This window comes from Alosa sapidissima, chromosome 9 (genome assembly GCF_018492685.1).
Source record: "Alosa sapidissima isolate fAloSap1 chromosome 9, fAloSap1.pri, whole genome shotgun sequence".
NCBI classification, from domain to species: Eukaryota; Metazoa; Chordata; class Actinopteri; order Clupeiformes; family Clupeidae; genus Alosa; species Alosa sapidissima.
The window spans coordinates 31,064,685-31,079,246 of record NC_055965.1 but is presented as its reverse complement, the minus strand read 5'-3'; the positions used below and the strand labels follow the sequence as shown (position 1 = coordinate 31,079,246).

The window sequence follows — 14,562 nt, the reverse complement described above, 5'->3', positions numbered from 1 at the left end:
AGCTGTGTCTCTTTGCAGCATGCAATAATGCAAATATTTAGAGGCGTTCATATTCGCAAACATAGTCGAATGTTTAGGAACCTTTGCAATTAGTTTTCTGTTTGTTTGTAACTGTTCAGATTCCAGGCTGGGAGATTAACAGAAAGACAGGGAGGTGAGCAGAAGGACAGGGAGCTGTTCATCCCTGGGAGACAAGAAATACTATTTTCTGGTTGTCTGACAGGGAGACTATTAATTCTGTATATCGGGAAAACTTATGAAGTAGATCAAATTTTACCAAGTTAAATATCCGTTAGATCTATTACTACTGTCAGTGACCAAAGAAAGTAGTACAACAAACAATCATTAGTTCAGGGTTCACAACAAGTGGTCTTGAACAAGAAGGTGTTGCTGGTGGCCCCTGATCATTAAATAATGGAGTTTCACTGTTAGAAAGTGCATTTGTTATTCAGAGGTAGTCAGGTTGCTCACTGACTCTAATCTAAGTACAGGATAGACAGTGTTGAGGCTTTTTACTTCATGATTGTCTCCTTCTGAGAACTAGAGGGGCCTTGAGGCGTCACCTTGGGACAAGTGGATGCCCTTGTATGCGATAAAGACAGCTGGAAAGAGTTACTTCATTACTGTATATCAAGGGAAATGTATACGGCAGCAGACTATTTTCTGTGGGATAATAAATCACATTGCATTTCACAGGTAGCACAATCAGAAAAACAGCAGTGTTGACATCTGTCATGGTACATGTGTGTGACATTTGTTTTTCTTACAGAACCGACCATGCTTCATTAAGCAAAGCACGACCACGCTTGCTGAGATGTAAGTTTTTATTGTTTATTCAGTATCTGTAATTATTCACACTCACATGTTTGTATGGGTGTCTAATAGCTGTGTGTGTGTGTGTGTGTGTGTGTGTGTTTTGCGGGTGTGTTTTGTATTGTTGTGTGTGGTTCTGTGTGTGTGTCTGCGTTTGTGTTGTGGTGTGTGGTGGTTCTGTCTGTGTGTGTGTGTGTGCGCCTGTGCGTTTGTCTGTCTGTGTCTCTCTGTCTGTGCTTGTGTGCGTTTGTCTGTCTGTCTCTCTGTCTGTGCTTGTGTGCGTTTGTCTGTCTCTCTCTTTTTCTGCCCTGTGTGTGTGAGTGTGTGTGTGTCTGTGTGTGAGTGTGTGTTTGTCACTCCCCATATTCTGATCAGGATGTTCTCTCCTCTCCTCTTGTCTACAGATGCCTGTCTGTGTGTGTGTGTGTGTGTGTGTGTGTGTGTATTCTCATGTTCACTCCTCTCCTCTTGTCTGCAGATGCCTGTGTTTGTGTGTAGGAGTGTGCGTGTGTGTGTATGTATGTATGCAGTGTTTCCCACGGAATTGAATTCCTTTTGCGGTGGTTGGTTTGCAGAATTAACAGGTTTTATCAAATTAGCACACTGTGGTTATGATGCTAACCAGATTTAAGCACAATTTATTACAACCTGGAAAATCATTGTGTGGTGGTCAATGTTGATATTGTGGTGGGCCGCCACAAATAAGTCAATGTATGGGAAACATTGTGTATGTGTGTGTTCTCATGTTCTCTCCTCTTGTCTGCAGATGCCTGTGTGTGTGTTTGTGTTGATTTGGTGTGTGTGTGTGTGTGTTGATGTGTGTATGTATGTGTGTGTTCTCATGCTCTCTCCTCTTGTCTGCAAATGCCTGTATGCGTGTGTGTTCTCATGTTCTCTCCTCTCATTTGCAGATGCCTGTGTGTGTGTATGTGTGTGTGTTCTCATATTCTCTCCTCTTGTCTGCAGATGCCTGTGTGTGTTTGTGTTGATTTTGGTGTGTGTGTGTGTGTTTATGTATGTGTGTGTTCTCATGTTCTCTCCTCTAGTCTGCAGATGCCTGTGTGTGTTTGTGTTGATTTGGTGTGTGTGTGTGTGTGTGTGTGTTTATGTATGTGTGTGTTCTCATGTTCTCTCCTCTAGTCTGCAGATGCCTGTGTGTGTTTGTGTTGATTTGGTGTGTGTGTGTGTGTTTATGTATGTGTGTGTTCTCATGTTCTCTCCTCTTGTCTGCAGATGCCTGTGATCTCACACTGGACCCAAACACAGCAAGCAGACGTCTCTCTCTCTCTGAGGGGAACAGAAAGGTGACACGTGTGGAGGATCAGCAGCCGTATCCTGAACACCCAGAGAGATTTGACTTCACATGGCAGGTGTTGTGTAGAGAGGGTCTGACTGGACGCTGCTACTGGGAGGCTGAGTGGAGTGGAGATGGAGCTGATATATCTGTGGCCTATAAAAGCACCGAGAGGAAAGGGGACAGTGCTGACGTCATAATGGGACGGAATGCCAAGTCCTGGAGTCTGTGCTGCTTTGATTACAGTTACTCTGTCTGGCACAATAATAAACGCACTGCCATACCTGCCACCTCCTCCCGCTCCAGAACAGTAGGAGTTTACCTGGACTGGCCGGCCGGCACTCTGTCCTTCTACAGCGTCTCCACTAACACACTCATCCACCTGCACACGTTCCACTCCACATTCACTGAGCCCCTCTATCCAGGGTTTAGGGTTTGGAGATCCTCAGTGTCCCTGCGCAAGATCACATGAGCTCGTCCTCCAACAGCACGTCCACATGTCACCCTTTCTCTCTACTCCCCCTCTCTTCTCTTCCCCTCTGTCCGTCTCTCATTCCCCTCCCTTCCTCCCTTCCTCTCTCTGTCCGTCTCTCATTCCCCTCCCTTCCTCTCTACCTCTCTGTCTCTACTCCCTCTTTTCCTCCCGCTCTCCTCCACTCTGTCTCTGTTCTCTTTTCCCCTCTTCCACTCCTCTTTCATTCGCTCTCTGTCCTCCCTTTCCCCGTCACCCTTTCTCTCTATCCTCATTCTCTACTCCCCCTCCCTTCTCTCTACAGCATCGGATTTGTGTGTGTGTGTGTGTGTGTGTGTGGTTTGTTTAACACTGCTGTCTATTTAATCAACTGCTAAAGTTCAGACTTCATCAAATCAAGACATTGCAACATTCCGCAGTAACCATGTAACCGTAGCAACATCCATTGTGTTGCTTGATCTGTGGCCCTGGAAGTTGAGCAGGGCTTGTTGCTATGGCAATAGTTCCAGGCCATAGACTGTAGAAAAAAACTGCAGGAACTGCAGGAAAACTCCAGTCACACACTCCTGTTCATACACATGTGTAATGTATGTGTGTATTCAATTATAGAATTACTGTTTTGCTGAAACTAAACAAATGCTGATATTGCTTTCTTTATATTATGCTCTTCTCCTAAAATGAATGTGTGGATTATGAGAATGTTTCAACAACAATAATATGATGTATTCTGTTCTCCCTAAAGTTTAGTTATTTGCTGAATTTCTTTGAAAAATGAATTGCTGATCTGAGGTGTCAGTGTTTCTATATGTGTTGGCATAAAAAAAAACATGCTTGTTTTTCTGACTTAAAATATGTAAATAAAATGTGTTCCTGACTTTTAAGCTTAAATGTCTAAATAAAGATTCTGAAAGGAGATGTGATGAACCTGTTGTCATTTATTTTGTTTCATTGTTTTCTATGCCATAACAAAACAGAATAGCCCATGTGATGTTTATTTAGTGATTTTGTTCCCTTTTCTTCAAACTTCCTTTTTCTGTAGTTGGCCATGGCATGCATTAACCACCAAGGTCATCTCTATTCAGTGCAACACTACTAGATTAGTGTATTGCAGTAGTATAATAACTAGGGCCGTCAAAATAACACATTAATTTCGATTAATTAAAGAAATATTAAGGCATTAAAAAAAATATGTAACGCTGATTAATCACAGTGCAGGTTAGTGACTGAAGGAGGCAAACGAGAAAGCGCTGCTTTGAATGAAACGTTTAGCCTATGTTTTAAAAAGAACGCCCAGACTAATCCTGTTGACAGGGCATCAATCTACTATTTCTGCAGTAAGGAATTCCCGTTGCCTACCATGGGAGTTCGTCAAGTCTGAAGTATCACCAGAGAGTGTTTAATAGGTAGCCGGGCTCAGCTGATATTAATCTGGATGCACGAGTTAGCACACCTCTTGATGATGATAATGCTAGCCGCCAGCCATGTCAGTTACTACTAACGTAGCCTATTGTTTGCTTAGCCTACCCTACCGACTAACCGACAAACTACTACTACCTTACTAAATTGACTACATTTGTTGCACACTTTAAACAAAATGTCTTCAAAATTATGTATGAAGGTGGTTACATTTATTTCCATTCCAATAACTTCACACATTGCATTTCGATTCGCACTTGTAGGCTATGCTGCTTTTTTGTCTAGTTTTCTTATCCTGGACTGCCACCTACTGGATAGTAAGGGTAACAACCTAGTAATTATGTGAATAAAAATCTACAACATGTTTGAACGGCCAAAACAGGATAAATCATGGGGGGTATACCAAACATTACCTTGGCGTTATGATAATTACTACTCACTGTGCATGTGCAGAGTAAGCTAAGTTAGTTAGCTCTGCATAGTAAATAAAATAAAAAAGCTTATAAAATACAAATAGAGTTAAAGATCAAGTTTAGTGAAAAAGCTTTTCCACACTGGGCACATTTATCAGGCTTCTCTCCAGTACGGTGGCCCAGATGTTATGAATACAAGCTGGCCTCCCTGTCTCACCTATCTGAAATGGTTTCTTTGTGATTTGATTTTCGTATTTCATGGTCTGTTTTTTTAATTGTGTGTCGTTCATGTTGCAGCTTTCCAAGAAACTGATATCAACTTTACAGCAAAAGCCAGAAGTCACAGAGCCAACTGGCCAACTGCCCTGTGAGAGGGATTTTATTTTACAGAAAAAGCAAAAAGCTTTTTAAAAAAAAAAAAAAAAAAAAGACACGTGGCCTGACAGACAGAGGCACACTTTCCGTGGATGACGGATATTTCGTTTGATACAATGATTTTTTTTGCTTTTGAACTTTTAAAAAAGAGATGTGTTGTCACAATTGTTATATTATTATGACCGCCGCGCAGCGAAGCGGCGGTCATATAGGTTTAGTCAGATTTTTTTTTCTTTTTTTTTTTCTTTTTCGCATGCCCAAATTTCCGTCAATGAGTCCCGGGACACTGAAAGACCGGGGTACACGAAACTTGGTGGGCATGTAACCCCACATGGATAGCATGGAACCATCGTTTTTCGTTTTGATCTGTAGCCCCCCCGCTGGACTGGACCCCCGAAAGGAGGGTAGGGCAGACACAGTTTTCTGTGAATATCTCGAAAACCGTAGGGTTTAGGAGGACCTTTTTTTTTTTTGTATGTTGATCTCAAGGGGCCATGTCAACCCATTCCATAACTACTCATTTCATGTATAGCGCCACCTACAGTGGGCAGTGCTTCGAATTGGCCAGCTTCACTCGCGGTCCGCGCGTGGGATCACGCGGTATCACGCGACTTTAATTTGTATTTTTCCAGTGAGACGCTGCAACAACCCAAACAACCAGTAGATGGCTCAAGTGAGCAGGGTGTCTCGTAAAAAGAAATGGAGCCTGGAAAACCCTACACAGACTTCACTACAGACTTTAGCAGACTGGTTTAGAAATAATGTAATAGCCAGAAATATGCCTGCCCTAATAAAGAAATATTTGGTTAACTGCGAGTTAGGCCTACAGGCGATAAACGATTTTTGATGGTCACAAGTTTACTTCATTAGGGACTGTTCGTTATTTATTTAAGGGGCTACCGGAGGAGTTTGGGGAGCATTAGTCCAAAAAGACGTGACCCTCCCTCGCCAGCAATACATTTTTCTATGACCCTCCAAAGTGATTATGAAAAAATCACTGTCAACTTTTACCGGGTTTATCGCCTACTGTATTTTAACGTTTTCACATATTTGGCCATAAGCCGTTTATCATAGGCTATCACGAAACCAAACTACAAAGGCGAACACTTTAACAGGGGGAATTTATTGGGCATGAATCATGCTGAACGCTATTTCGCTACCTTAGAATAATAAGGTTCTATCTGCGTTTTGAGTAGGTACAACCGGGACGATTGAAACGGGGACGAATGAAACATTCCGGTTTTCTCCGAGTGCAACGATGATAGACAGTCATCATTTGGACAAAACATGGAGCATATTAACCTCCGTTGCTCAGCCAAATGCCTTCCTGTTACGTCCTGGTATCACGGAGTTACGAGCGATAAACGATTTTTGATGGTCACAAGTTTACTTCATTAGCGGTTTATTTTTTTGGATTATTAAAGAGTGTTTTTTCATTTAAAGGTTTGACTTCGTGCTTATTCAGTAGAGCATTTAGTGCTCTCCCCAATCCCAGACGTTCACATTGCATGTTTGTTTGTAATGGATGCAACCGCGAGATAGGCTATGCGTTTGACAATAAGTTAACAGAACCAAGACATATAGTCCAGCAGCAATCTAGGGACTGATCGTTATTTATTGAAGGGGCCACCGGAGGAATTTTGAGTGTTGGAAGTTGCACGACCCTCTCTTGCCTGCTAGAAATTGTTCAATGACCCTCCGACAGAATTGTTAAAAAAAGACATGATCCTCCCCTGCCAATTGTCTTCCGCCCGCGCCACAACCACACACTTTGTGATAACATTCTTAAATCAATCTTTCCCGTGAGCTTGCATGCTACCAGTCCTTCCTTTTCAAATGTGTTGCGCCTGTTTGCACAATTTCACAAATAATCATATGTGATTAATAGTATGACAAATAATCCCTGTGCACGGGGACCGAAACAATGCATGCCAAATTTTTCCGTGTTTATCACGTATTTTAACTTTCCCCGCTGTCTTGCCGTTTTAATGTTTTCCCGTAGAATATCCCATATTTTAATACTCTCATAACAGCCCTGCCATCGGGCCTGTCTCTGTGTTGCCCTGTTGCTACCCCTTGCCCTTCCAACGAAACAGATGTCTTCAAATCATCGTTTTCCTTGCTTGAAGGCGAACTCAGAGTGATGTTAACCTATTTAAGTTTAACGGCGCGATTGCCGTGAGAGCACGATTCATTGGCGCTTGCATGTTCGGCCTTATGTCTACGTGCGCACCTGAGGCTACTCAGCTGCAAGATAAATAATTTCCCCTCTTTGTATGTTCACTGCAAGTTGGCCTACCATAACTTACCAACTCTGCACTGTAGACTGGCTATTTATATTTTTCTGTGAAATAAGCAAATGTATTTGTTCAACTTTATGAAGCAGAATTACGCATAGGGTACTTGGAACATAATACATTTGACAAAGGACAGATGAATGTTGCTAGTGACAAAATATTAACTTTCAGTGTTTTACGATGTCTTTGTCATGGGGAAGTGTTTTACCCCATGCATTTATTCTAGGCTACTTGTCAGTGACTGCCGTGAGAGAAGCGGGTTCTGTGTTTCGTTCATGTCAGTGACTGACGCGAGAGAAGCGGGGTCTGTGTTGTGTTGTGTTGCGTTGCGTTAATTTATTTTCATTGGGCATACCGTGCCGTGCCGTCCACAGCTCTTCAGTTCTGACAAAGCCAAAATTATTCCTTTTGAAACAATGAGTGCAGGAAGCGCGTTTGTATGGTTATATTGCTTGACGGGGGGGGGGGGGGGGGGCATAAGGCTACTTTGAGAACATTTCAGTTCACCCGACACTAATATTCAAAATGTTAAAAACTATTTCGGCATAGCCTATAAAGCAGTTTAATTAAATGGAATGTTAGTTGTAAACAAACGAGCTACTTGGTGAGGCTTGGCCTCACAGATGCGCTCGTGCCTTAGATGGCAGGAAAAATCTTCATGATAGGCCTATTAACTAACCACCCGATTCACGTTGGCTGGGGGGAAGGGGGGCCATCAGACAATTGTGCCCAGTTAATCCAGCCCTTCCCCCAAAAAATCACACCTTCCCACCTCTGACAGCTTAAAAGAAGTCAAGAGGACTCCTTACTCACAGACCTATTCCTATGCAGCTACAGGAGCTTCCAATCGCGAGGAAGCAATTTTGCATTGTAGGCATAAATAACATGCAATAACGCCGCCAACAACAACCAAAACTAGGCTAATCATTGTCAACATGTAAATTAAATGTAACATTATTGTGAATCAAATTAAAATGTTCTCTTTTGCAAATGTAGGCATAGTAACAGAATAATTTAATAATGTTACAAGATACTACATCAATCCATATGTTTCATTGGGCTACTAGGCTATTTGTTTTGCCTTGATTCATTTAGGCTAGGCCTTTTTATTCAGGGGCCATATTCACAAAGAATTTTAAGGCTAAAAGTAGCTCCTAACTGGCGAATTTAGGAGCAACTCCTAAAAATAATGGGCGTGTCACTCCTAACTTTAGGACTCCTAATTTTTTCACAAAAAGTAATTCACGAAGCATTTTAGACCTAAAAGTAGCACCTAAGTCTGGGACAGCTTAAGTCGAGAGGACTCCTAACTCACTAAGACCTATTCATAAACAGCTTTTTTGTGGCATTTTACGTTGCGATGTTTTGAAATAGCCTATGCGCAACAGGAGCTTCCAATCGCGAGGGAACAATTTTTGCATTCATAAAAGGGATGCAATAACGCCACCAACAACAACACAAACTACTCATTGTTAACATGTGTAGTGGGTAGGGTGGTTGAGACAGGAAGCGCAGCTTGAAGACCGTCCCACTGACGCTGATTATCTGGATCAGATGGTACCAGTAGCGCTTCCTTTTAAATGTGGAGTGAGATGCGGACAGGAGAACAATAATGCGGTGTGCATTGAAGAGTGAGCTTTGTGGAATAAGCTGTGCAAACAGGAAAACGTGAGTCTTTTCAGAAGGTTACGTCTTGGTCTCTAACACTAAACTTGTTTCCATCGAGTAGCACTTAACACGGTTCATTGTTTGTTTGTAGCTCGGCCTGGTGTCTGTGCGTATGGTGACCAGTAAATGGTACACGCAGTTTCAAGTCTACTTTGCTCGCATAATAGCGAGTAGTGAATCCACACTGGTTTACAGCAACGTAAGTTTACTTGCTCCCCTTTTCCTTCAGACGTAACAAGTAGTATTTTTAGCTCTGGCCGTTTCCTGTCTTGATATTGTCTATGGGCAGAAGCAACGCTGATGCTGGTGAGAGTGTGCACAGCTATTAGTCATCCACACTGGTATAACTTTATTGGCTCGTCTAATTCATCTTGGCTGGTCTTAAAAACGTAAGTTCATTCAACTCCTTTTACGTAGCTAGTCTTTCAATCGGAGATTTAGTCCTGATTTAATTGTTACTACATTTAGTAATAGGAAGTAGTGCCGCAGTTCAAAAAGCGTAACTAGCTGACTGCAGCCATTTGAATAAGATATTGGCCTTCGTACAAGTGACTTTGGCGTTTATGCTACGATGCTACCAAACGTAGCATTACAAACCATTTATGCTTTTTTATTACAGAAGGATTGCCTTCGTCTGTCCAAGCCACTGTTTTTCCTGGAATTAACTATTGTTTTATTTCAATTAATGTATGTATGTGCCTCGGGAACCTACCACATCTGTTGAATGTTTACTGGGAACTTAGGTGGGCCTAGGGGGAAGCCTGCTGGTGGTAACCTGTTATCTTAAATGTTTTGTTTGTTTCTTTATCTGCCAGTCATTGTAATACGTGTTCGGCCTGGGAATGGTGCAATATTTCTTATGGGGACAGTGCTTCGTTTGCAGTGCTCACTAGTGTGAAGTGTGAACCGCCGTGTCTGTGTGTACGGCCCATTTGATGTGAAGTGCCTCTTTCAGATTGGAGTGTTTTTAGATTGTGTATGTGAAGTATTTATTAATGTATTTGACTTTATACACTGTAACTCATCTGGAAGACCTATTCATTCGTTGTTATTTATTGTAGAATTTCATCCACTGTTGCCTATGTGGAACATTTGCTTGTCCTAATTGCCGATCAGTGTATTTATAGTGTCTGTCTAGTGTCTAATAAATGTATATTTTTTGATTACATCAGTTCCATTTTTCTTCCTTCATTGGACATAACCTGCCTAGATAGTTTGAGGGAGAGCTCTGTTTGGTGGCCTAGCTTAGCTATACAAATTGTGAGCTTGAGCACCCCCTGGGGGTCACATTTGGCGTAGTCGGCAGGATAAATTGGAACTGGTGTAAGACTTTTTGTTTTGTGTGTATCCTTGTTTGATTTGTGTGTGTGTGTGTGTGCTTTTTGTTTGAGTTTTGTATGCGTGTTATTTTTGTGGTGGCAATAACCGAGGTCACATTGATTACAGGAAAAACAGTGGCTGAGGAAGGATCTGGGACGACGACGCTGTAAGCGATAAGTGGTTTGTGTTAACATTTAACCCTGTCTTTTGTTGTTCGGTTCAAATCTCACAGGTCATGGAAGACCAGGTCAGGCTTCTAACTGAGCAAATTAAACAACTTCAAGCAGACAATGAAAGACTCCAGCAGGGAAATGTAGTGCCCCCAGTGGATCCAGATCAGGGAGAGCCAAGTCGGCCAGTGCCAGGGTCATCTGGTATGAGGTATGTGTATGTGCCGAGGGAACGTAAATATCCCAAGTTTTCTGGTACTCCAGGTCCAGACTGTCCTCCCGTGGAGGAATGGGTTGAAGAGCAAGCAAATGCTTACAGGCTAGACATATGTCTTCCAATGAACAGGCTTATTTTGTATATGATCTTCTTGAGGGCGAGGCTAAATTAGAAATTAAACTTCGTCCAGCTACTGATCGGGCTGACCCTGAGAAGATTGTTAGAATATTGTCAGAGACTTTTGGCTGTACACACTCTTACATCGAGGCCCAGCAAAAAATTTTCCAATGCCGCCAGCGCGAGGGAGAAACGGTACGTGAGTTTTCCCATTCATTAATGGCCCTAATGGAAATTTGTCAGCGTAAAAATTCAAATGCCCTTTCTAACCCTGATTCGGTCCTCCGCGATCAATTTGTTGAAAATGTTAGAGACAAAATGTTGCGCCGCGAATTAAAACAATTCATTCGCCTCAATCCTGTCTCAACTTTTTTGGATGTGCGTAGGGAAGCATTTCGTTGGGCTGACGATGGGGAGGGAGGCCGCCCATTACGCGCCAGAGCTTTCTCTTGTGATGCAAGTTCCGGGGTAGCAGGGGAATGGGGAGCTGAGACCCAGGCTGTAGCTGCAAAAACGAATGATGAATTGGCAGAACTTAAAGATTGTTTGCGTAGGCAACAAGCCCAATTGGACACCATCCTAAAACATTTGTCCTCTGGACCAGTACCTTCCAATCCCAACAGTAGGCCAAGTAATCCACCACGTCGTTACAGATTCGAAGCCGATGGTCGACCTATTTGCTTGAGGTGTGACCAGGCTGGTCACATGGCAAGGGACTGCTCGATGGTCCGTCGGCAGGGACAGCGGGTACGGAGTGACTCTGGGCAGAGGGCAGCTAATGCAGTTGATGTTCAATCTAGTGGGTTGCAGGGAAACTAGCACCATCTAGTGTACGGAGCCAAGCACTAGGTGGGGCCACATCAGGCTCAGGTTCTCTTCTCCCCACACCACCTTCTCATTCTGTACTTATAGGGCAGTGCCCGGTGGCTGACATTAAGATGGGGGGAGTGCCCATCACGTGCCTTGTTGATACTGGTTCTATGGTATCTACCATCACAGAATCTTTCTTTAAAGACCACTTCAAAGTTCAGGGACAAGACCAGCTACGCTCTTGTAGATGGCTGCAGTTAAGGGCAGCTAATGGGTTGGACATCCCTTACCGAGGCTATTTAGAGCTGGACATAGAAGTCCTGGGTAAGGTGCTTCCCTCCGTAGGCATTCTGGTTGTTCATGATCCACCAGATTATAGGTCAAAGCTGAAAACGAACACTGTCCCAGGGCTTGTCGGAATGAATGTCCTCCGTTGCTGTCTGCGAGAAATGTTCTGTCAGGACGGCGCTAGTTTGTTTACGTCTCCTTCCACTGATGTCCCCTCCATCTGGAAACATGCTCTGTTGGCGTGTCAAAATTTTGATGACTTGTCCAACTCTGGTTTCTTGGGTAAGGTCTCAACCCCCCCAGGCTCTTCCATTCTTGTGCCTGCTGGGTCTATGAAATTGATTTCAGCTGTATGCAGGCAGGGTCTTTGCCCTTTGATTTCCTCAGCATTTATAGAACCAGGAGACATAGGGTGGCAGTTGCCAACAGATTTGCTCATTCCTAGTTCTTTACTCCCCATTGGTGATGGCACTGTTGATGTGCCGGTAGTCAATGTGGGAAAGGAGGATTGGTGGATAAGACCACGCACCACCTTGGGTCAACTACATATGATAGAGGTATGTTCTGCTAACAAGCCCATTGTTTTTCACGAAGAAGATGGTAACCAAGGTCCTGTAGCTTTCATTCAGTCCATGGCGGTCACCACCTCTCACCTTCCTTGTCTCGCCGACACCACCTGGCCTAATTTGACCGACTCAGAGCAGCAAGAGGCCAAGTCTTTACTCCAAAAGTATAGTGCCGCTTTTAGTCATGGAGAAGGGGAGTTGGGTTGTACAGACCTTATTGAACACGAAATTCCATTAGTGGATGAAACACCGGTGCGGCAACGCTACCGTAGGCTGCCACCGTCACAGTATGAGGTTGTGAAGACGCACATTCAAGAGTTGTTGGAGCAGGGTGTGGTAAAACCCAGCTGTAGTCCCTTCTCTTCACCCATCGTCGTAGTTCAAAAGAAGGATGGATCTATCCGTTTATGTGTTGATTATAGACAATTGAATGCGAAAACCAGAAAAGATGCCTTCCCATTGCCTCGGATTGAGGAATCTTTAGATGCTCTTTCAGGCGCTTGCCTCTTCTCCACTCTCGATCTGGCAAGTGGTTATAATCAGGTGTCTGTGGCAGAAAAAGACAGACCGAAAACAGCATTTTGCACCCCATTTGGCCTCTTTGAGTTTCAAAGGATGCCATTTGGGTTGTGCAATGCACCTGGAACTTTCCAGAGGTTAATGGAAAGGATCTTTGGAGATCAGCGTTTCCATAGCCTCCTTTTGTACTTGGATGATGTGGTGGTATTTTCATCCACATTCCAACAACATCTGGAACGACTGGAACTCGTGTTGGATAGGTTGACCTCTCATGGCCTAAAACTTAACTTGGGGAAGTGCCATTTCTTTCAGCCAGAGGTGAAGTTCTTGGGGCATATCATTTCAGCTTCAGGAGTCTCAACTGACCCTGACAAAATCAGTGCAGTTAGGGACTGGAAAACACCAACCACAATCACTGAATTGCGCTCGTTCCTTGGATTTGCGTCATATTATCGGCGCTTTGTAGAGGGGTTTGCAAGGTATGCATCCCCTCTGCATAAGTTGGTAGCAAAACTACAGCCAGCCCCAAAGAAGAAACGAGCATGTTTCAATGCCTCTTTGCGGGATCACTGGGACTGGGGTTGTGAAAAGGCTTTTGAGACACTAAAAGAAAAGCTGGTAAGTGCACCAGTTCTTGGCTACGCAGATTTCAGCAAGCCTTTTGTTCTTGAAGTAGATGCGAGTGGGCTTGGGCTAGGTGCTGTTCTGTCCCAAGAACAGGGGGAGGGACAGCGGCGGCCAGTTGCTTACGCAAGTAGGGGGTTGCGTCCAACAGAACGAAACATGAACAATTACTCGGCCATGAAGCTGGAGCTGTTGGCCCTTAAGTGGGCCGTAACAGACAAATTTCGAGACTACCTCTTAGGCGTAAGGTTCACTGTGTTGACTGATAATAACCCCCTCTGTTATCTGCAGACGGCCAAATTGGGTGCTGTAGAACAACGCTGGGCGGCACAGCTAGCCCTCTTTGATTTCAAAATTGAGTACCGCCCAGGTACATGTAACCGAAACGCAGATGCATTGTCTCGTTTACCTGCATGCCCAGTTCCAGACTCCATAGGAACGGTAGCACCAGGAATCTCTGTCCCTACTGAGATTAAAAGCGTTTTGGCAACCCACCCCTCTGGGCCAGTTAACATCCAGGCCATAGATGCCTCCCCAGTAAGGACTAGGGCTGATCTCCAACTCCTCCAGTCAGAAGACCCGGTGCTAAGGGCCTTTCTAGTATACTGGAAGAGAGGTAAACCCCCCACAGCATTGGAAAGAGCCAAAGAGTCCCCTGCTGTGGTAGAACTTGTGCGTCAGTGGGCCAACATACAGGAACAGGGTGGTGTGCTGTACCGGCAAAGTCACATCCCTGGTCGTAGTGTGAAAGTGATGCAGCTGCTGCTGCCTCAGCTGCTACATGACGAAGTCTTGACCGCTTTACACAATAACCATGGACACCAGGGAGTAGAAAGGACCACCACACTCATTCGTCAACGTAGTTATTGGCCCTTTATGCGCAAAGACATCGAGCGCTGGTGCCGTGAATGTCAACGATGTTTAGTGGCAAAAGCTGTACAGCCAAAGTTAAGAACGTTCATGGGTAGTCTTCTTGCATTCAAGCCTTTAGAGATTCTAGCCATTGATTTCACCACACTGGAAAAGTCTAGCGATGGAAAAGAAAATCTTCTTGTCGTAACGGATGTGTTTTCCAAATTCGCTCAGGCTTATCCCACCATAGACCAAAAGGCCACAACCGTAGCACGGGTTCTTACCGAACAGTGGTTTTATACCTATGGAGTACCACAGCGCATTCATACGG

The 14,562-nt window shown here is 44.0% G+C and overlaps 4 protein-coding genes across 26 annotated transcripts in view; 2 read left to right on the top strand and 2 right to left on the bottom strand.

Annotated features, from left to right (window-relative positions):
- LOC121718806 (NACHT, LRR and PYD domains-containing protein 3-like) overlaps positions 1 to 14,562 on the bottom strand; it is an 849,641-nt gene that overhangs the window by 300,689 nt on the left and 534,390 nt on the right. The gene's annotated exons all lie outside the window — the stretch shown is intronic.
- The window catches only part of LOC121718961 (zinc finger protein 2 homolog), a 389,219-nt gene that overhangs the window by 102,223 nt on the left and 272,434 nt on the right, over positions 1 to 14,562 (bottom strand). The gene's annotated exons all lie outside the window — the stretch shown is intronic.
- LOC121718794 (NACHT, LRR and PYD domains-containing protein 12-like) overlaps positions 1 to 14,562 on the top strand; it is a 338,838-nt gene that overhangs the window by 77,186 nt on the left and 247,090 nt on the right. For 5 of the 21 annotated variants that reach the window (XM_042103997.1, XM_042103995.1, XM_042103996.1 and 2 more), the window contains 2 exons: positions 770 to 816; positions 2,047 to 3,492. The exons of the other annotated variants lie outside the window; for them this stretch is intronic. In XM_042103997.1, coding sequence (XP_041959931.1) covers positions 770 to 816; positions 2,047 to 2,579 — 580 coding nt within the window. In that variant the 3' untranslated portion in view covers positions 2,580 to 3,492. Of the gene's footprint in view, positions 1 to 769; positions 817 to 2,046; positions 3,493 to 14,562 lie in introns of those variants that run through there. 21 annotated transcript variants of the gene reach the window in all.
- Positions 8,705 to 14,562, top strand: part of LOC121718980 — a 43,610-nt gene continuing 37,752 nt past the window's right edge. The window contains exons 1-2 of the mRNA XM_042104460.1: positions 8,705 to 8,748; positions 8,840 to 8,947. Coding sequence (XP_041960394.1) covers positions 8,861 to 8,947 — 87 coding nt within the window. The 5' untranslated portion in view covers positions 8,705 to 8,748; positions 8,840 to 8,860. The remainder of the gene's footprint in view (positions 8,749 to 8,839; positions 8,948 to 14,562) is intronic.